Source organism: Gopherus flavomarginatus, chromosome 7 (genome assembly GCF_025201925.1).
Source record: "Gopherus flavomarginatus isolate rGopFla2 chromosome 7, rGopFla2.mat.asm, whole genome shotgun sequence".
Classification (NCBI taxonomy): domain Eukaryota; kingdom Metazoa; phylum Chordata; order Testudines; family Testudinidae; genus Gopherus; species Gopherus flavomarginatus.
In genome coordinates this window covers 31,729,422-31,752,598 of record NC_066623.1, presented here as the reverse complement: position 1 = coordinate 31,752,598, position 23,177 = coordinate 31,729,422, and the positions used below count along the sequence as shown (strand labels likewise).

Below are 23,177 nucleotides of genomic sequence, written 5' to 3'. Positions count from 1 at the left end.
TCATCCAGTTTCTCCCATTTTCTGTTCCAGCTAGAAGGGGATAAATTAACTGGGATAAAACAAGAATTGAGCTGAAGCTTGACAAGAGTCTTGAGCTGAACCCAAAATGAACACTGGAAGTTCAGGAAAGTTTGGACAACTCTTCTTCCCATTGTTTGGTTATTTTTGCTGCCTCAACACTACCAAGTTACAGCCAGGACCAGAAGTAAAAGTGTCAGTAAGCCTCAGGAATGGCCTCATGCAGTATTTCTAGCCAGCTCAGAGGCAGTTGTTTACAAAAATCTCATAAGATTTCCAGTCCAATTCTGGAGACCCAAAAAGGTTCAGATCAGATTTGATAAAAGCTTGATCTGGCTGTGCCTGCCAGGAGCACAACTGAAGGCAATGGGGCTCCACACAGATACAGAAGTCTGCCCATGTGCATAGTCCCCATAAAGTCTCAGAGAAGCATTCCAACTTTGGAATGTTTATCAGACATGAATCTCTGATCCCGTCACATCTTCCTGCTCTCCTGTATTGATTTATTTTCTCTTCTCCAATACTGTCTCCAATGCCTACTTGTACTTAAATACAGTACTACCGAGATAGGAAAATGTATGTGTATGTGTGTGACTGTACTATACATGAATGTGCGCGTAACAACTACAGACATATGAGCAAGAGGAGACAGGGAGCCTTTAACACTGGAACTAGAGCATCAGCATAGTCCAAGTCTAAGGTGTTCACTTTAACCATGGCCACAGCAGTCTGATGCTACACGGTCAAATGCTAAGAGTATCTATTCCCAGCTACACTTAGTGGAATCTTGGTTTTTCACTCTAGCAGTATATTGCCTGGGAAGTGCACAAGTTTTGCCATTGCTTTTGCAGTGAACCGTCTTCATGTACGGGTTGAATTTTTTCCCCTTAAAAGATCTGCTCTAGAAATATTTTTTGGGAAATTCTACAGCCTGTGTTATACAAAAAATCAGACTACATGATAGCTCAGTGGTTTAAGCATTGGCCTGCTAAACCCAGGGTTGTGAGTTCAATCGTTGAGGGGCCATCTAGGGATCTGGGGCAAAAATCTGCCTGGGGATTGGTTCTGCTCTGAGCAGGGGGTTGGACTAGATGACCTCCTGACGTCCCTTCCAGCCCTGATATTCTGTTCTATGGGCCCTTCTGGCCTTGGAATCTGTGAATCTATGCTTCAACTAAAATCAACCTGAGTGCATTAGTCTGTGGACATGATGAGATTGGGATGAGGAGAAAAGACAGCAAGAAGTGAAGATTCATCCATTTTAAGGCTGTAGAGACCATTGTGATTATCTACTCTGATCTCCTGCATAACACCAGGAAAAAAAACTCACCCAGTGTTTTTCTGCATCAAGCCCTTAACTTCTATTTGAGCTATACAATGTATTTTAGAAAGATATCCAGTCTTGATATGAAGAGGTAAATAATAAAGAATCCACTATCTTTCTAAGTAAGTTTCTCCTAATGGTTTTATCCTCACTATTAAAGATTTGCACCTCACTGATAGTCCAAATTGTATAACTTCAGTTTCCAACCCACTGGATTGTTACTTTATGAAGCAGGTTATGACTTTTCCTGCTATATTAAAGAGTGGTTTACCATCAGAAATCTCCTCTCCATGTAGATACTTGTAGACCATCATCAAGTCACCTCTTAAGCTTCTCTTGGATAAAGTAAATAGTTTGAGCTTCTTTAGTCTCTCACTAGAAAGCATGTTTTCCAGACCTCATTCTTTAAAGCTTTTTGCTAAACCAATTTTTTCAACATTTTTTGGACACCTAAACTACACACAGTAATCCAGTAATCGTCTCAGTGAAGCTATATATACTTAATATTCCCCTGCTTATATTTCCAAGGCTCAGTTTCGTCCTTTAAATTATAGCATCACACTGGGATCTAGATAAAAGCATTACACAAAAAAATTGATTTTGCTGAACTCTGTTCTGATTTACTCTGCTGCAATTCCATTGTCCATTAGCTCAACTCTGACCAAAATCAATGGAAACAAAAAACAATTAACATCTGGTGGCTTTTCTGTGGCCTATATGGAAGGAACAGTAAGACTTAACTCAAGACCTACTGGCAATAAGGTGTCAACATAAAAAAGAATATTTCCTCCACTATTGCCACCAGAGCACTTTTCCTAAAAGTTTCAACTCAGCATGACTGTTCAATGTTAAGACTCAGGCACATTGGAAGGGCATGCTGGTTTTACTGCTGTTTGCGTTATGCTGGTTCTGTGTAGAACTAGTTTCATTCTGTATTAATCTGCTACTTAATACTTGTCTAAATTCTCTGAAGGCCTGATTTTCAAAATATCAGGAGGCTAAGTATGACTGTGTGGCATATTAAACACACACGTACTGCAATTCTACATCTACATTTGTGCATGTAGAGATCCAGATAGACATCTACCTATGGAGCATAGATTGCATATGCAATGGTAATCACATGCTCAGTTTTTATATACCACCCTGACGTTTCGATCTTTAGAAAAGGTCAGGCTCCTTTAACTCCAAAAGTAAAACTTAAATGCAGTTAGCTAACTTCAGAATAGTGAATATAAGTTCAGACAAGGTTTTAAATTCATGGTCGTTACTTTACTTTACTTTTCTTGCCCGTGGATGTAATGTATCTTTTTTTTTTTTTTAATCTGTCATTGGTAGCAAGTCATTGCTTTTAGATTGAACAGAAAGGGCCTGGTTCTCTTTTACACTAAAGTTAATTTCTAGTGCCCTGGCAGTGTAAAGAGAACTTAAGCAGACCTACTTTGAATTACCTTTACAGTTCCAGAGCACAAGAAAGGAGCTGTAGTGGAAAGGAGAGTCAAGCCTCTGAATATTGTGGCTTTTTACTTTTCAGCAATTAATCTTAAGAGGACTGCATCCGTTCATACCTTACCATTTATGGCAACAGGAATCTTCATAATAAGGAAATAAGCTCAGAGTTCAGCCACAGCAAAACAAACCCAGAGGAGTTCTGGAAAGGAAAGTTTTTAACTCTGGGTTTTGCTGTTTTATCATTGGTGTGGAAAGGTTTTCACCTACTAGGATCAGTCAAACAACAGAAACTATGTCATGAGCTAAAGACGCCGAAAGAGCAGCATTCACCAGTGACTGTAAGTATCACTGTGAGAAAGTTTTGCCTTAGGAATGTCTGGGACAGTTTTGTCTTTTGAGAAGAAACAGCTTTTATAAATATACAGGAACACTTCTAGACACACAGCTAACTTTTAAGATAGGGGGAAGTCGTTATCTAGTTTTCTTCTCTCAGATATACTTGAATATTTCAATATGCATGATGCTAATAACTTGTAAATAACAAAATGTGGGGAAACTGCTGCTCTTTCAGGGCCAGTACTTATTAGCAAACGTCCTTAGCTTCAAGAGCACTGTGACTGGGCTTTTCAAAGAGTTTAAGGGAGCTGGGTGCCTTAAAGGGAGCTAAGCACCTCTCTCAGACTTTTTAAAAATCCCAGTCTCAAATGGCCAAATAGAGTGCAGTATCATATTAGGGAGTGTTCAGAAGAAGTACTGTAGAAATATATTAGAGATACCAGACTGAATAAGAGCAGTTCAATTATTATATAAAGCGTTAGAAACCAAAGCTACCCAGTTTCTACTCCAACATCTCACTCCTACTTTGCAGCTTCTGACATAAGAAATATCCCACTTTTTCCTCCAGTCTTGTTTTGTTATATAAACAATGCTTTAATCACATGATCAAATTTACACCCCATGCATGTCAAACGTGATATAAGCTAGTAGTGGTATAGCTACCCAGGTCTCTGGATAGAAGCCCTATATGGTGGTGAGATGTAAAACTTTATCTTTTTTCTCCTTTGGTTCAGCATCACTCTTTACTGTAAATACCAGATACACAGAATGAGATCAGAAACTTCATTTGCTTTCTTGTAATATTTTTACTTTCTATTTCAAGGGGTTATAATTGGGTCTCTCAGGAATGGGGATTGTTGTGACTCTCATATTATGGGCAAAACTGCCTAACAGTGACTAGTAAGCAAAAGAGGGCTTGGAGATGCAAAAGTAGGGAAATGAAAATTTGAACATCAGTCCAAAAACCCAGGCCAGGACACACCACATGAAGCTGCACAGGACATGAGGCGGAAAGCAGGGCAGGAGGTCAGAGGAGTACCTGGAAGAGAAAGGATCCAAACTGGTTTAAAAATCTATAAACTAAAAACAAGCCAGCAAATTTTGAATTATGGGTCCATAATTCCATTTCAAGATGCTGGTGACTGTACAGGCTCCTGTATCTTTGCTGTCAAGAGTTAACTCCCCCCTATCCCCCGAACTACCTGAATGTATGGCTCTGATTCTATACAGATTGTCTCTCCTTATTTACCTGTTATTTATTCTATGCATGAACTGCATTACCAATAAAATGGCAATAATCTCTCTGAGGTCACTAAATGGAGTCCTCTTCCTAGGAGGCCAGGGAAAGTGGCACTTCTCTTTTTAATGCAGGCCAGAATAGAGTACTCCAAGAGCTATAAAACCAGATGGTTGTTAAAGAGTTAACATTTTAGATAATAAATAGATGGCTATTTACAAACTGCTCTCAAAATGGCTTTTTGATTAAGTTCAAAATCACAGAGTGCTGTGTAATTCAGGGGAATTAGAGGCTATTAGGTCAGGGCCTATTTCGAATATTATTAGTTAATCATTATAATCCAAATGACCACTACACACATTGGTGTAATGCAACATAACATCCACTGCCGCTGTTCCTTTGAAAGCTAAATGCTTATAAGAAATTCCCCGAATGGTGCAGGATAGGGTTCCTCTATTCAGGGCCGGCTCTGTTTTTTTTGCCCCTTCAAGCAAACAAACAAACAAAAACCTGCAGGGCGGCTGGAGCGGCGGAGCAAAAAAAAACCACGCAGGGTGGCCAGAGCACGGGTGCAGGGGGATTCCTGGGGCTGCAGACAGCAGGGGGGAGGGGGCAGGAGCGGGGATGGGAGAGAGAGGGGGGGGGCAGCCAGGGCTTCTGCCACACTGCCTGCCGGGAGGGCTCCGTGCCTGTCGGTCAGGAGGAAAGGACGTGAGCTGCCCTGCTGGGCTTGCTACAGACCTGGCACCAGCTGGGGCAGATGGAGGGTGCAGTTCTCTCCCAGCAGGGTGCTCCCCTTCTCTGCGCCGCCGCCCTCTACAGGGCAGCCGAAGTGGTGAACAAAAAAGAAAAAAGAAAAAACCTGCGGCGGCCAAAATGACGAAGCAAAAAGGGAAAAAAATAAAAAAGGATTCAAGGGAATGCCGCCCCTTACAATCTGCTGCCCCAAGCATGAGCCTGCTCGGCTGGTGCCTGGAGCTGGATCTGCCTCTATTAATGATTAACTCTTAATATTTACTGCCAACCTCAGTTCCACACTAAAGAGGCTTCACCATGGGAGTGGGAGATCAATTTCTCCTTCTCTGCTCTGACAGGCATCTGTGAGTGCTGTGGACTCTTATCACTAGTGGCTTCTCCATCAAATCTAGGAGCACCATGGATTAACCACGAAGGGAGTTTCATCCTTAACCAAGGAAGGTCACGGCAACAAAAGGTCCTTGAAGAAAAAGGGAAGCAGGGGGTGGAAATCTCCCCATCAAAGATAAAAAGTCTACTTATCAAATTTGGGTATTCAGCTCCAAACCCATCCCTAGTATTATCAGCAGCAGCTGTCAATGTGGTGATTATACACTGAAATTGTACAGTGAATCTACTGTATAATTTAACTAGACTTAACAAAAAGATTAGGGAGAAGGGGGGATTATGAAAAGATTTGTAGTTTATATTTTCCTACTAGTTATGGAGGCACCCTAGCAGGTTCAGAATTATGGCTATACTGAGATTAATATTTGAAGCAGGATTTAAATCCATATGTGCCCCCCACTTCAATGTCTCGAGATTTAAAACAGTAACGCTTCCTAGGCCAATTAAATTTTTCATAATATTTCATTTGCCAAATATTTACTAACTTTGGTAGAGGAAACACTTAGAAATGAACCTTTTTTGATGTTGCTCCTGATATAATAGAATAAAATAAGGAACACAAACATGAATCCGAGTTTATGATGTGCCATAGTTAACTCTTTGGAGACTGGGGGAAAATTTATATTATGTAATATAACAGTTATACACACTTGTGTACAAAGAGAGCACCTTCATTTGTCTTCCAAACCAGAAAATGGAGGGTGTTTATCATTAACAAGAACTAGTAAAACATCTGAATGGTTATTTGTATACATAAGGGTTTAAAAAAAAAGTATATTAGGTCAATTTCACTGAAGTTTACTGTCCTGTCTTACATTCCCAACTTTTCTTCAGGAGGGGTCATATACATGCTAACTGTGGTTTTACAATTTTTGCTACATCACTGCTTCATCCTCTCACTCAATTTACAAGCATAAAAAAAGGACAAAGGAACTTTCAGTTTTAGGGACCAGATTCTCAGCTGGTATAAACAGGTGAAAGCAACACAAGAGTCAATGGAGCTACTCTGGTTAATGCTCCTGGGGATCTGGCCCATCACATGGTGTTTGTAGCAGTGCTGTCTGATATTTTTAGGTGAGTCTTTCCTGTTAACATTCCTTGCACAATTTATAATTTGTTTGTTTTGGGGTGGGGCAGAAATGGATCTGAACTGCTTCGCGAATTTTGAGAGGCAGGATCATAGAGCAGTTAACACAAGGGAACTGAAGTGAAGCCATCTGGTATTTCCTGTTCTGCCACTGGCTGTTTGTGTAATTCTGCTCAATCCCGTCGTCTTCCAGTACCTCAGTTTACCACTGTGTAAATTAGCTATCCAGTGTCAAGAAGTGCTATGAGGCTTAAACAAACTGGCAAATATTTTGGGATGATTAGATGAAAGGTGCAAGAGAAGTGCAAATTAATGGATGTGGCAGACATCCCAGGAGACAGAGCTACTGATTAACAGTTCTCATAATTGCATTATTTCTTTGGTTAGTAACTTCTTGTTTTACATATGACGATGGGATTGGTCTCCTGCATTGTCTCACAGTATAACTGGGATGGATACTTAACCACTGCAATTCCGCTAATAGGCACAAATGGCAACTTTCTGGCTCTGGAAATCGCTTTCTATTCAGAGGGAGTGGGGGAGGGAGGAGTGACTCTGTTAGGACCTCATGAGTGAATTCCATGTGATTGGTTGAGAATTTTTCATCAAAAGGATTTTTCAGTAGAAAATGCAGTTTCCACAAAATTTTTGGCTTTCCATCAGAAAAATCAGCACAAAATATTTTGTGGGAGGTCAGTTTTACCTGAATTGAAACATTTCAATTGAAACATTTCAGTTGTTTAACTGAACTAAAGCAGAGCACTTTGTTTAGCATTGGTTCATCATTAAGCTGTATCAGCAGTTTGTACAACAGTTTGGGTTCCCCATGTCCTCATTTGCTTCTCTGGGCCAGGTTCCTTGGCCAGACTACATCTCCCATGTTACAACACAACAGGAGCAGTGCCAGAGTTTCTGGCGCCCAAGGCAGAATTCAGGGGGCGGAATTTTGTGTGCTCCCCATGGGGCACGCAGGAGCTTCTGGTTCCACTCCCATCGCGCCGCCGAAGAAGGACCCTCCGCCGAAATGCCGCAGGCGACAGTGGCAGTCATTGAGCTGTTCAATTGCCTGCCACTGTTTTCCGCAACGTGTCGGCAGAAGGTCCTTCTTCGGCGGTGCGACAGGAGTGGAACTGGAAGCTCCCGTGTGCCCCGTGGGGAGCGTACAAAATGCTGCCCCCTAAATCCTGGCTCCCTAGGCGACCGCCTAGAATCACCTAATGTAAGCGCTGGCCCTGCACCACAGTCTCCCTTCTGCCCAAGCTGCATGGTGTAGTTTATCATCAAGTTGACTCAAAATAAAATGTTTTACTTCATTTCTAAGTCAAAAATTTTTTGGAATGTTTGTTCTGTTAAAAAAATTGATGGTTCAACTTTGCCCCATTTCAGGATAAAAACAAATGTTGAAATGTTAGAATTTCCTGTAGGATGGAAATTCTGGTTTTCATTCAGCTCCATCGGTGTCCTGCCATTGAAGTGTGTGTGACTGAGCGGGGGGTTTGTAGGACAAGGGAGCACAAATCTGATAGCAGTCGCAAGGTCTGAATCCCATATGGCTGCACACCTCAGGAATCAGGTATGTTTTGTGTGTCAGTTTGTCGGTTTAAGAAGAAGATGCTTTTTGATTAGGAACCTCAGCAAATTGTACTTGAACTTCATTGAACTGATTCTCTTCAAAGCTGGTCTCTCTAGCAGAGCTCACAATGGGTCTAAATACCTATTTAGTGTGGAATTTTATACTGAACTGAACAATTTTCCATACTGCAACTAAATGCTAGTACTCAATGAGGAAAAATTATGTTCTCAAAGAGACCTTAGAACACCAATCATCTCTTTGTTCAATATTTGCAACTGTCCCACACCTAAAAACTCCCTCCCTCCTCCTGCCTCCCCGCAGTTCCACTAACCTCAGGGTGTGCTGTGCTATCAACATACCAGCATCACCACATGTTGAAATCACATGGGAGAATATATTTGTTGTTAGTAATCATGCTAATGCCTGCTATAAAATTATTTTTCTAACAGTAGCAAAGTCTTAATTGTCCAAATATCTTGTCTTTTGACTATCAAAATTAACCAGTCAAATGACAATACTGCCATGGCTGAATGATTGAAAGATAATTAAAACAGAAAGACACATACTAATATCATCACATTCTTCTTCAGCTATTCCTCTCAAAAGCTGATGGCATCTTTAAAGTTCCTTTCACCATAGCAATCGTTTTGGTTTTTATTCTTCTCCAGACAATGCTTCCTGCAGTGACATTTTGAAGTCCGGTGGATTCGGAGTGAGGGTGCGGGGGGGGGGGAGGGTCCCGTTTAAGTGTAACTCAAAGGATTGTGGCCAAAATGCAGGAAACACCACAACAGTTACGTGGGTTAGCCCTTTACTGTGTAATAATTCTTGCATTTCTGTTCAACAGTCCATTCCTAATCAGCCAAGTGCATGAGCACCTGTTCAGCCTTAGCCATTGATTTCACCTTGATGTTAAACCTCAATGGCACTCAGCATGTGCTTTAGTGATTTGCTGAATAGGATGAATTTAAACATATCCTTAAGTGCTCTGATGAATCAGGGTCCATTTGCTTGCCAAAAAGGAGCCTCAACCCTTTTTATAGCCATTCACCACTGATGAATATGGTAAGTAGCTGCCTCTTTTAAATTCTGACTAGATGATATTTGCTCCACCTAGGCAAACCCTTGAGCCTGTGCAGAGACTCAGTGACATCAGCATGAAGCGGTATGGATTCCAGGATAATCCATGTACAACAAACTGAAGGACTGGGACTATGTGGGTTTAATTCAGCCTGCTGGATTATTCCCCCACCCAACTTCTCTACTGTCCCCTCCACGTCCCAGAAAATCCTATCAGTCTGCTGAAAATATGATTTCTGCAAGTGTGGTTTACACCATATTTCCATTAAAAAAATTATACTGGTGATGGTCATCAATGACATGTATATACACTCCCAGCTGTGAACTTCAACCATAATGCTCTTTCATATTTGCTAAACATCAATCATGCTAAATTGGCATAGAGAATAGGGATGAACAGCAGTAATTTTCAGAACTCATTTCAATTGCTGCAGTTCCATATCAATCATCATCAGTACCAGGGAGATTATCATTTAGACTTCTATTTAACAAAGGGGGAGAAGAACATTCCAAAACCCCAAATTCAGTCAATTGTACAGAAGAACTCCAATACGTTACTTAGATTAGCATTTTCCTTAACATTCCCCACTGTTGCACTACCACCAGCAATAGCAATGAATTGAATGCTGGTGCTGACTAAGTAGAAATGTCTAAATCACTGTCCAATCCTAATCACAGCAGGTTTAGCTGAATACAATTTCTGAGGTTTCCACATTTTGTTGCCAATAGTTCATGCAACCCTAGAATATATATCCATATACACCCTCCATGACCAATGTTCCCTCTAACTTTTTCCATCCATGTGCAGAATAAATTTTGTTATGTGCACTGAGGTAATGTGCAGATGTGTGCCACCAGTAGAAATAAAAAAGCCCCACTATATTTTAGAGAGAGAGAGCGAGAGAGAGAGAGCGCACCCTAGGGATAATTACTCCAGTCAAGACAGGTTAGGCATTTTAGCAGGGCTTTGGAGTTGTGCTCCAGCTCCGCTCCAACTCCAGGCAAACACCTGCAGCTCCACTGCTCTGGAGCTGCTCCGCGCTCCAGCTCTGGGCTCCGCTCCAAAGCCCTGCATTTTAGAACTCACTTCTCAAAGAATTAAATCTAAGTGTAAAAGAGAAATAAAAGTTATGAAATGTATGGACCAGTCAAAAAACTAAAATAACAGCTCTTTGAAAGAATAAAATTACACAGAATATATATGCACTGCAGGAAGTACCAAGAAGTAACAACAACAATAATACAAGTATGTGTTGGGAGGTGAGCGAGTGTGAGAGTCACAGAAACTGCTAGGCTGCTAGGGAAGTTTGTGAGAGACACCATGTGCTGTCTCTCTAAGGCACTCTCACTGAAAGCTGCTCCTGAGTCCTGTATCCCCTCCCAAGTGCTGCAGAGATAGGGTAGGTGGGAATGGGGAAGAGAGAGTGTGCTGGCTGCTTAAGACCTCAGACTCTCTCCTCCTCTGAGTCCTGAGCCCTGTTCCCTCTCCCCTGCTCCACAGAGATGGAGTACAGAGGTCGGGGGGGGACACCCGGACCTCAGCATAACCCTCCCCCTGCTCTGCACAACCAGCAGGAGGGTCCCAGGAGCAACAGGTGCTCCAAGGCAGAGGGCAGGAGCAATGTGGCTGCAAAGCAGCAGCGGTAGGGGCACCTTAACACACGCTTTCGGCACATCCAACTGCACAGCTTAGAGAGAACATAGTCCATGACCCCCTGTAGCACTGAATTTGCCAGACTAGGTGTTTCACACAGTACAATACATAAGAACAGCCATATTGGGTCAAACCAATGGTCCATCTAGCCAAGTAACCTGTCTTCCAACAGTGGCCAAAGCCAGGTACTTCAGAGGTAATGAACAGAACAGGTAATCAAGTGATCCATCCCATCCCATTCCCAGTTTCCAGCAAACTGAGACTAGGGACACTTCAGAGCATTGTTTTGCATCCCTGCCCATCCTGGCTAATAGCCGTTGATGGACCTATCCTCCATGAATGTATCTAGTTTTCTGAATCCTGTTACAGTCTTGGCCTTCACAACATCCTCTGGCAAAGAGTTCCACAGGTTGCCTCTGTATTGTGTGAAGAAATATTTCCTTTTGTTTGTTTTAAATCTGCTGCCTATTAATTTCATTTGGTGACCCCTAGTTCTTGTGTTATGAGAGAGGGTAAATAACGCTTCCTTATTTGCTTTCTCCATACCCCTCATGATTTTATAGACCTCTATCATATCCCCCCTTAGTCATCTCTTTTCCAAGCTGAACAGTCCCAGTCGTATTACTCTCTCCATATGGAAGCTGTTCCATACCCCTAATCATTTTTTTTGCCCCTTTCTGTCCCTTTTCCAGTTCCAATATATCTTTTCTTGAGATGGGATGACCAGATCTGCATGAAATATTCAAGATGTGGGCGTACCATGGATTTATACAGAAGCAATATGATATTTCCTGTCTTATTATCTATCCCTTTCTTAGTGATTCCCAATATTTGTTTGCTTTTATGACTGCTGCTGCACATTGAGTGGATGTTTTCAGAAAACTATCCACAATGACTCCAAGATCTCTTTCTTGAGTGGTAACAGCTAATTTAGATCCTATTGTTTTGTATGTATGGTTGGGATTATGTTTTCCAATGTGCATTACTTTGCATTTATCAACATTAAATTTCATCTGCCATTTTGTTGCCCAGTCACCCAGATTTGTGAGATCCCTTTGTAACTCTTCGCAGTCTGCCTGGGACTTAACTATCTTGAATAGTTTTGTATCATCCGCAAATTTTGCCACCTCACTGCTTCCCCATTTTCCCAAATCATTTATGAATATGTTGAACAGTACTGGTGCCAATAGAGACCCCTGGGAGACACAACTATTTACCTCTCTCCTTTCTGAAAACTGATCATTTATTCCTACCCTTTGTTTCCTATGTTTTAATCAATTACTGATCCATAAGAGGACCTTTCCTCTTATCCCAGGACAGCTTACTTTGTGTAAGAACTTTTGGTGAGGGAGCTTGTGAAACACTCTCTCAAAATGTAAATACACTATAGCCACTGGATCATCCTTGTCCACATGCTTGATGACCCCCTCAAAGCATTCTAGTAGATTGTGAGGCATGATTTCCCTGTCCAAAAACCATGTTGACTCGTCTCCAACAAACTGTGTTCATCTATAAGTCTGATAATTCTGTTCTTTACTACAGTCTCAACCAATTTGCCTGGTACTAAAGTTAGGCTTATTTGTTTGTAATTGCCGGAATCACCCCTGGAGTTTTTTTTAAAAAAACTTGGAGTCAGTATTTTCTTTTACGGGTGTCATAAACAGATAAGTAAGAGTTAATAGAACAGAAGTACTTCGTATCTCTTTTGCCTGTAAAGGGTTAACAAAATCAGTGAGCCTGGCTGTCACCTGACCAGAGGACCAATCAGGGGACAGGATACTTTCAAATCTTGAGGGAGGGAAGTTGTGTGTGTGCTGTTAGTTTTTGGTTGTTGTTCACTCGGGGGGCTCAGAGGGATCAGACGTGCAACCAGGTTTCTCTCCAATCTCTCCGATACAGGCTCTTATAAGTTCAGAATAGTGAGTACTAGGTAGATAAAGCGAGTTAAGCTTATGTTTGTTTTCTTTATTTGCAAATGTGTATTTGGCTGGAAGGAGTTCAAATTTGTATTTTGCTAAAAGGATTTTAATTTGTACTTGTTTACTTAGGCTGGGAGGGTATTCTCAGTGTCTATAGCGGAAAGACCCTGTACCTATTCCATTTTAAATTTACAAAGATAATTTTTACTGTTTTTCTCTCTTTAATTAAAAGTTTCTTGTTTAAGAACTGGATTCACCAGGGAATTGGTGGGGAGAAAGGAGGGAAGGGGGAGAGAAAGGTTATTTTCTCTCTGTGTTAGGATTACTATCTCTCTCAGAGAGAGTCTGGGAGGGGGAGAGAGAAAGAGGGGGAAGGTGAATTTTCCTCTCTAAGATTCAAGGAGTTTGAATAACAGTGATCTTCCAGGGTAACCCAGGGAGGGGAAGCCTGGGAGAGGCAATGGTGGGGGAAAGGGTTTACTTTCCTTGTGGTAAGATCCAGAGGGTCTGGGTCTTGGGGTTCCCTGGGCAAGGTCTTGGGGGGACCAGAGTGCACCAGGCACTGGAATTCCTGGTTGGTGGCAGCGCTACAGGTTCTAAGCTGGTAATTAAGCTTAGAGGAATTCATGATGGTACCCCATCTTTTGGACGCTAAGGTTCAGAGTGGGGAATTATACCATGACAACTGGACTTACGTGACTGCCTTGTAAATTTTAATGAGAGTAAGAATGTAATGGATCAGGTTTCACTAAACTCCTCACAATTTGCAATATCTTGAATCAAAGCCTCTTAAGAGTTTATATTAAATCTAATACTAACTCTATGATGAATCTGGTTGCATTTTCCCCTGTTTTTATGTTTCACTCCAGAACGAGAAATTTCAGAATCCATAACACTAAATCATGTTGGGGAAAAAACTGGTGACCTCACAGAAGCGAGGGGAGACCAGGGCATTATGCCTGGGACTAGGAATGGTTGCATGCTCAGTGATGATGTACTTTTTTATTGGGATCACAATTATGCCATCCTACACGAACAGGTAACTTCAGTTCTTTTTTTTGTTATAAATGTCAGCCTGTGTTTTTCTGCTGTCGGTTATTATTTTTGTGAAGCCCAAACGTGCTTAGGTGCTTTACAGAACAAATCAAAGGATACTGCCGTAAAGAGCTTACAAGCTGATTTTAGAAAGCATGAAGAGGAGAGGGAAACTGTTAGTCATGAATAGTTAATAGAATTATGGGGAAGCACCTGACACAGCAAGACATCCTTTCAGGATTAGAATCACAGCGGGTCCAGAAATGCATTTTAATTTTCTGTGAAAAGTTTAGAAAAAAAAATGAAAAAAAAAACCAAAACTTATTTTGGTCAGTGTTTCTCATGGAATTATTCAGGGTTTTCACTGAGAACATTTTGGCTTTTGGTTTTGAAAACAAACATTTTTTCAGTTTAACCAAAAAACGCTGCCAATCTTCAACAAAAATAGATACAATAGTTGTGTGGTATCCAAAAGCCATATTTCCTTTTTTAAAAAAAGTTCAGATGAAAATATTCAAACCAGCCCTAGCAAGAATATATGACCTTTGGCAAATAAGCCAGGTCCACAGCCCTGAGCTTTAACTCTTTAATGACTGGAAGCATTTTGTAATAAACTAGTGTAGCCCACCCATCAGAACTAATTACAGGTTCTGTTCCCACATACATACCATGGGAAAATGTCCAATCAATCTGCAAAGCATACATGTTTATTGCAGTCCCTGCTAGGGTCTAGAGGTCCCCAGTTCAATTCCTAATTTGATATCTATCATACCAGTAAGCATGTGTATTTTTGATTTTTTTGTGGACAGACTTCTCTGTGTAAGTGGATTTATATCCATAGATACACACACACACACACACACACACACACAAAGTCCTCTGTTGCTAGAATCCTCTTTTAGTGCACAGTGTAGGGGGCTTGGGCTTTTGGATCAGGCTGATAATGTTTTATCCTTGCTGTCACCGTGAAGATCTGAGTGGCCATGACGTGCAGCATAATGATAGCCATGAAGTTCCTAGCTTGCCACAGCTGTTAACAACATTCAGTGATAATGCTTAGTAAAAAAGCTGCTGAAAGCCTCGTGCAAACTTCCTGTGTATTCAATCATGCAAATGACCCTTATAATAGAAAGACAAAGAAGCAAACTCCCCAGTAAATATAGGATTTGAGAGTTACCAGACAACATTAATCAAAGGTTTTTTTAATTTTTCTGAAGCATCTAAAGCAGGGGTGGGCAAACTACGGCCCGAAGGCCACATCCAGCCCTTCAGATGTTTTAATCTGGCCCTCAAACTCCTGCCGGGGAACAGGGTCCAGGGCTTTCCCTACTCCGCACATGGCTCTGCGCAGCTTCTGGAAGCAGCAGCATGTCCTCATTCTGGCTCCTACACGTAGAGGCTGCCAGGGGACTCCACACGCTACCCCCACCCCAAGTGCACCCCCCCCAGCTCCCATTGGCCAGGAACTGTGGCCAATGGGAGCTGCAGGGGCGGCACCTGTGGATGGAGCAGCACACAGAGCCACCTAGGAGGGCCTCCGCATAGGAGCTGGAGACGCAACATACCACTGCTTCTGTAAGCTGCTTGAGGTAAGCACCGCCCAGAACCTGGATCCCCTGCCCTAGCCCTGATCCCCCTTCAGCTCTCTGAACCACTTGGTCCCAGCCCAGACCGCCCTCCTGCACTCCAAATCCCTCATCCCCAGCCCCATACCAGAGCTCACACCCCTATCTGGAACCCTCACCCTCCCCCCCGCACCCCAACCCCCTTCCCTAGCCCGGAGCCCTCTCCCATACCCTGAACTCCTCATTTCTGATCTCACCCCTGCCCACATTCCAACCCAGAATTTCGTGAGCATTCATGGCCCGCCATACAATTTCCATACCCAGATGTGGTCCTCAGGCCAAAAAGTTTGCCCATCTCTGATCTAAAGCTCTAATACGCTAAACTGTATTTCAGAACATAGGTCAAATTTTCATTCAGGTTTCTGGAAGTGCATAGATAAAAACACATGCATCCACATTTAAAATATTTACCAACAAATACTAGAATTCACACAAGCCCACCCTAGTTTTTCTGTTGTTTTTTTGGGGGAGGGGATGGAGGAGAGGGGAAGACGGCAACTTCCAACACATCCAAGCATGGGAGTTAAAATCTACCTCTAAATCCATCCAATGAATGGCTAATGCATGAGTCAAAATCCATATCTTCCCTGCAGTGCCTCTAAGCCCAACCAATGCTGTCTGTCTGTTTGGGTTTGGCTCAGAGCACTTGCATACATGGTCCATCCACACCCCCAGCCCACCACACTGCTGACGACTTAATGACATATGAAACACCACTATGGCGGAAAATTTGTCAACAGCATTGAACAGAGTCACACTGTGAAAAAGCTGTAAACAAAGCATTTAAAAATAGTATGATTTGTTTTATAGCGTTTGGACCAAAGAAACTACGTGCAAACTGCTCAAAACCAACATCAAGGACAAAGTCCAATGCTCGTTCAACAACGGTGCAGATGACGAAAACATTTTCCAGTATCCTTGTCTAGAGGTGTTGGTTGATTTGAACTTCTCAGGACAAGAAGTTATGCTCTATCATAATGAAGAAACACAGGAAAGAAATCCCAAGGTACTGGGATTTAAATGTATTCATCAGAATCCCTGTCCATATTTGTCACATATGGTTCAGCAGGTTATTTTTATAACCATGCAAAGCACTAGTGAATTAACTGAAAGTAGAACACAGACTTGTTAGTTTTTCTTCATGGCAATGCTTATGCTTAGACCAAGGCAAATGTTCAAAAATTCAGAGTGAGGACATATCTGGCATGTATTATAAATGTGGTATCAGACATATTTAAGGTAATATTTGAGAAGAAATTACATCAACCAAAAATAACTATTAAACATTTATAAGCATAAAATATACATAAATCTCTACAAGCTGAAGCACAATTCAGAGGAATAGATCAACATTTGTGGTTCGCCCAAGCGTTTGTTGAACCACCCTGGGGTAGGCTGAGGTTAAATGTGGCCCTGATTAAAAACACAGAGCCCCAAAGTTCACTCCCATTTGGGGACTGCAGGAAATAAGGTGGGAGGTAGAAGCGGAAAAAGGTGAAGTCCCAGAGCTTTTGGGAACGTGAACCACCAGTGGGGTTGGTAAACATCAGGTGGAAGCCAATAAACTGGGAATGTGGTCACCCAATCCAGCAGCTGGGTTTGTTCTTGGTGTAATCTGCAACTGTTTCTACCCACTGTCACAACAGAAACTTGAGCTTGGAAATACCCTGGAATAGATGGGAGTGTTACTGAAACAAAACCTGTGCAGAGGTTGCACTGTGTATTGTGATGGAGCTCCATTCCAGTAAGGGCGGTGGGAACCACGACAGCTGGGAGTTCCGCTTCACTTCAAGGGAGTGTCCAAAGTCTTGAATAACTTGGCAGGTCAAACCTGGGATGGCAGTCAAAGAAACATGTCCTCATGTTATTTCCAATACCTCCACTTGTGCACCTGTCTGGAATCAACTCTCTTGTAGTGTTTTATTATGGCAAGGTCTGGACCCCCAGCCTGCCACTGGAAGCGAAGAAACCATTTCAGAACAGCCAAGATGATGAGGGTTGAATTTGATTCCTGAACAGGGGGAAGATTTCGGTGGCTGCTTTTTTTTTCACAAAAACAAACTCTCAACTCTCAACGGCAGGTGCAAACCAAAATGTTCAGATCCAAGCACCCCTGAACTTTAGGATGTTCAAAACCCAAACCAGAATATAGGCCTGAATTCTGCAATTTGTCCCCATCTTTACAGCAAGTTGAACCAAACCTCCAGAATTACACCATTTTCAGTGAAGGGGGAGGAAACATTTTCAACCATAGAAACAGTAAAATATCATCCTGTAGTGAGTTCCTGAACATTCACTGAAATATTTCTGGCGTGTGAAGTGAAAATTCATAATCTCACTCAGCAAGCTAGCTTTAAGAGGGAATATATAATTCCATCCGAGAATAAGATGGGAAGCAAAAAATGTGTGTGCGTGAGAATGCCTGTGTCTGAATGTACCGTATGTGAATGAGCTGCCAGTTTCATGGAAAGACTGATATTTCGTACATTGCAGAATGGTTTAAAGTGAGATGTGGGGAGAAAGTATAGGATTGCTGTAGATATTCCTTCAGTCCATTATGCTGTCTTGTACTTGCTTTTGAGTAAGAAAAAGAGTGTTGTGAGTAGAGTGAGTTTTGAATGTTAAAAGCACAGAATTACAACAGAGTGCACATAAGAAAAACAGAAAGGATCAGTTTAGGAGATTTTTATTTCCTTGGCATATCATCAAAATAAGAAAAGGACCCAAACCAAAATGCCAGGTGCCCTTGACCCTTCCAAGACTGGGAAATTCTATATCTGAATTTAGCAGCTTGGGTCAATCATCACTTCAAAGTCCACTTCAAGACTGAAGAATATAAATTAAACAGTATGAAGCATGATGGGATTTAAACATGCAGATAGTTTGGAGTTTGGAAATGTGGAGTGTCAATCTTCAAAGGCTGTTGCAAGCTTTGCAAATACAAGGTCTATATTCCTATGTAGTTCAAACATATGGCAATTTTAAGATCAGTGTTGTAGAAAAGCTACATGTAGTATCTCGTTGTACAGAATTGCTACTTGCAGGCACAATTACAGGGGCTGCACACATAAGTGATAGCAAGAAGAAAAAAATGTGTTTAAATGTAGAGGCTTGGCCAATGCTTCCTTGAAAACGTGGCCAATTTAGCTTTTATATTAAAATGTTTCTCACAGATGAGGTGGATTTAAGATGCCAAAATTAAAAATCAAGTAAACATACAAAACCTTTAGCTTTGGGGAAAAAATTTCTCTGCTCTCTGTGAAACTCCAGCTATAGAGAATCTCAGACATTTAGGGACAGTGCACTCAATACTCTCCTTTCCATAAGGCAGGCTGTGAGAGCAAGTTCAAGGGCAGTGGTTGACTCTTAGGGTCCAATATTCAGCATAGTGGGTTATACTCATCCCTCTGCAGGAGGCCAGAACAAGTCCTTATGCACCAGAGAAACCCCAGTTAAGCCCTATTATGAGACTTACCTGGACTTTTAATGGTACATAGACTTTAAGGTGAATTTCTGCACAGGGGTTAGTTTCAGCCTGTCTACACTAACTTGGAATTCCTCTTCAGGTCTTGCTCTATCAAAGGGCAGTCCTGAAACATCTAATTTGCAGGGAGATAAATGTTATTGTTTTATGGGGCCAATTTTACTTTTGCACGTAGAAGATTTTCTTTCAGGTTTTCAATGTCTTGTAGTCACTGTTGGCTTGGGGAAAATCTCATTTTGTTTACCTTATATTTGTTTAGGTTATTGGTTTTGGGATAAAGTTTCTGCATTTCTACAGCTGAAATTTTAAAATTATTGCCAGGTTAGACTAAACTGATCAACAAACACTATCAGCTCAAGAGGTGAAAACAAGATGACAGAAATGGAAAAAAGTAGTAATGCGAGAACCTCAAAATGGCCTGTGGATTAATGCTCAGAAATAATTAGCATTTCCAGCAATTTAATGTCAGCATTCAAAACTCATAGCTGGGATTTGGGTAAAGGGCTCTTATTTTAGCCAGCCCACTTTAATGGGTGCTAATGAAATGGTGCAATAAACATTGTGAACCTGAACCGATGTATAATTTCTTCAATAAATTAAACATGTCAGCACAGTTTTTGCCAACCTGTCTTCTAAGAGCAATGAATGGATTTTATGCCTCTTTAAATAGACTTTCAATTACATTTGAAAGCCCGTTGCTTGTCCATGAGGAAGGTACACCAGGATAGCAGATCTCTGCTTTCGCCCCTTGTCCATTAAGTTAGCCAGTTACAGAGGCAAAGAATGGCTATCAGCAGACAGCTGAATTAAGAATCCAGCAACACCTTTACTCTGAAAGGCAGTGTGAGCCCAATGATTACGAACATGGATAGACATTCAGAAGAATGGGGCTCTGCTCCCTACTCTGCCAGCGAACTCCTGTGTTATAATAAGAAAGCAAATGCACCTCTCTGACTTCATTTCCCCTCTCCGCTCCTTTCTGTCTCATCTAGTTAGACTGCAAGCTCTGCAACACAGGGATTATCCTTCACTGGGTGTATGTGCATTTAGTACCTATCATAATGGGGTACTAATTACAGCTAGAACCCATAGGTGCTACATTAATACAAATAAAATAACATTGATCACTATCTATTTCTTGCACTAGAGAGCTACAAAGTTGTTTCATAGTGTAACCAATTAAAAATACTCTCTCCTTCAGTGGAAAAGTAGGTCATCGTCTTTCGCTAATTACAGAGAGAGGCTCACGCTGAAGTAACTCAAATACTGGCCATGTACTCTTGGATAATTGGAATTTAGCCTGCTCCAGCACCCCAAGATAGTCTACCACTGCTGCCATGGAGCACCTAACTCTTGACTGTGAAAGCACTATCAGCAGTGAAATACCTTTGTTCCACCGTCTCTGCCCTTCCAGCCCAGCCTATTTAGGAATTTCTGTATAACTAGGTATCTGTACCGTGGTAGTGCCAGAAGCCCCAGTCAGGGATCAGGGCCCATAGAGCTAGGTGTTGTACACACACAGAAAAAGTATAGCCCTTGTCTCTATGTTTAAAATCTAAGGCCCTAAGCGCTGTAAAAGAATTATGCATGGGCTTCACTCCAAGAGCAGGAGCTGTCCCATTGGCTCCAATAAAACCTTTTCAGAGATTCATAGAGCTTGAGGCCAGAATAGACCTTTAGATCAGATCATTAGTCTGACCTCCACAGGCCACTAAATTTCACCCAGCTATCCCTCATATTGAACCCACTGTCTTTAGTTAGATGAAAGCATTTCAGTCCTCAGGACACTGAACTATTTGTGTGCCGTAGGCAGAGAACAGGAGGAACTGAGGTGTTCCCAATGCCCGATGCTTCTGCAATGGTAGAGAGTTGATTAGGTGAGATATGTCCAGATGATCCTACCAGGCAACCCACATCCCATGCTTCAGAATAAAGCAAAAAAAGGTTCCTGCCAATCTGACTTTGGGGGAAATTCCACCCCAACTCCAAATCGCTATTCACATGCATCGATTTGCACATGTGTGTAACCCTTTGCAGGATTGGGGGCTCAGTGTATGACAGGAAACAACAACAAATAGGTGGGGGATGGACAAGGTAATAAGACAATATTTAGAGATACTCTCAGATGTGCATATAATCTTTTGTTTGAACTAGTTAAGTGATGTTTTCAGAAAGGTCTCACATCACTGCACATCCTGCAGTAGAACAATTGCTCTAACAAGTATCTTGATTTCTCATTTTAGTGCTCCTATATTCCACGAAACTTGAAGAACGACAAAGAAGTTAAAATGCTAATAGAAACTGCAGCAGAAAATTTCCGAAAGCATCAGACTTTCCCTTGTTATTACGACCCAGAACGAAGACAGACAAGTGTCATTTTAATAAGGCTATATCCTCCAAAGGGCCTTTTCTTCGCTTTCCTCTGGCCTTCCCTTATGTTGACTGGTGGAGTTCTGATTATCATCATGGTGAAAGTCAGTCAATATGTTTCTGTACTTTCTGCTTGGCAATACAAAACAAACATATAAATGCTCCACAAAAAACAAGCTGAAGTTTCTTTTCCCCACACTCTGCCTTCTTAGTCTGTATTTTGCAATTCTTAAAATGTACCATGATCAGTGGTCAGAGTTCGAGAGAAGAGATATGTTGTCTGAGTTTATATACCATGGATTACGATGAGTTAGATATAAAATAAGACAAGTCTGTGGGATCCCAGGGATTGCATGAGAATATTCAAAGCTTTTTTGGTGGTATTTTTTTGTTTTGTTTGTTTTCATACATCAGTCAATTTCTTGAGGGGTTTGAATGGTTTTTGTTTTACAGAAAGTAGGTTAAAAATTCAGCATTCAAGTTTTGTGACAAAGAGCACATTGCACATTTGGGGTTTGATTTTCAGAAAGTCGAGGCCAGACATCTAAATACATCCTTCTGTAACAACTTCACCTACATAATTACTGGAACTATGTACATACACGGCAGCATCCTTTACTTGAGTTTGAAGAAGAGCTGATTGCACACAGTACACAAAGATATGTGCAGAAATGTGCATGAACCCTGTCACCCTTCTGAAAAATCAAGCCATTAGCATTTACTATATAGGATTCTAAACACTCCACAAACAATATATGTACTTTTTAAAGGTGCAGGATTTTTGTAAAGACTAGCTTTTGGAGTTATGTCTCTGCTTTGGTTTAGTTTTTGAAGTAGATGCCAGGTCTGCCTTTTAAAGTGCTCTCTTTCCTCCTGTATCTGACATATAATATTAAAAAGTCACACCAAAGAAGATAAGAATGTGTAAAGATTGTGTACTTAAAACAATCAGCAAGTGGTGTGACCCATAGTGCTGTAGAGAAGGAGTTCAGTGAATTCATGTGAGCTTAAGAGATTTGTGGGAGTGGGGAGAGAGAGAGCACATCTTGCAAAGACATTTGCATCAGCAAAGAAAGGTCTAGGAACTAGAATCCAGGCTTTTGGGACTGCTCTGATGCGTACACTGATGGTCTGTTCTCTGAAAATGACTGTTGCTCTCCACTCAGTTTCCAATTCACTGCAGTATACAATGGGAATCCAAAGTACTCCATGTGTATTGTGTTTGACTAGCTCTCTTGATATGGATAGCACAGGTAGCGTTGCCAACTTTCTAACGGCACAAAACCGAACACCCTTGCCCCACCCCTTCCACAAGGCTCTTCTTCTGCCCCTTCTCTGAGGCCCTGCCTCCCACTCACTCCAGCCCCCTCCCTCTGTCACTCGTTCTCTCCCACCCTCACTTACATTGGCTAGGGCGGGGATTGGTGTAAGGGGGGGGTGAGGGCTTCAGCTGGGGGTGCGGGCTCTGGGGTGAGGCCAGAAATAAGGAGTTCAGGGTACAGGAGGGGGCTCGGGGCTGGGGAAGGGGGTTGCACTGGGAGAGGTTGCGGGGTGTGAGCTCCAGGAGGGGGCTCAGAGCTGGGGTAGGAGTGCGAAAGGGGATGCAGGCTCTGGAACGGAGTTAGTGTGCAGGAGGGGGTTCTGACTTAGGGCAGGGGGCTAGGTGCGGTGGAGGGTCTGGGAGGCGGTTACGGTGCAGGAGGGGGTTCTGACCTGGGGCAGGGGCCTTGGGGCGTGAGCTCCGGGAGGGGGCTCAGGGCTGGGGTGCAGGCTCTGGAAGGAAGTTTAGGTTCAGGAGAAGGTTCCGACAGGGGGTTGGATGCGGGTGGGGATTGGATGC

The 23,177-nt window shown here is 42.1% G+C and overlaps 1 protein-coding gene across 1 annotated transcript; it reads left to right on the top strand.

The window, feature by feature from the left end:
- Positions 1-2,960: 2,960 nt before the first annotated feature.
- KCNMB1 (potassium calcium-activated channel subfamily M regulatory beta subunit 1) lies at positions 2,961-22,788 on the top strand. Its single transcript, XM_050962859.1, has 4 exons — positions 2,961-3,132; positions 13,693-13,862; positions 16,294-16,489; positions 21,211-22,788. The coding sequence occupies exons 2-4, from the start codon at positions 13,726-13,728 to the stop codon at positions 21,493-21,495; spliced, it is 618 nt and encodes a 205-aa protein (XP_050818816.1). The 5' UTR covers positions 2,961-3,132; positions 13,693-13,725; the 3' UTR covers positions 21,496-22,788.
- Positions 22,789-23,177: the final 389 nt, after the last annotated feature.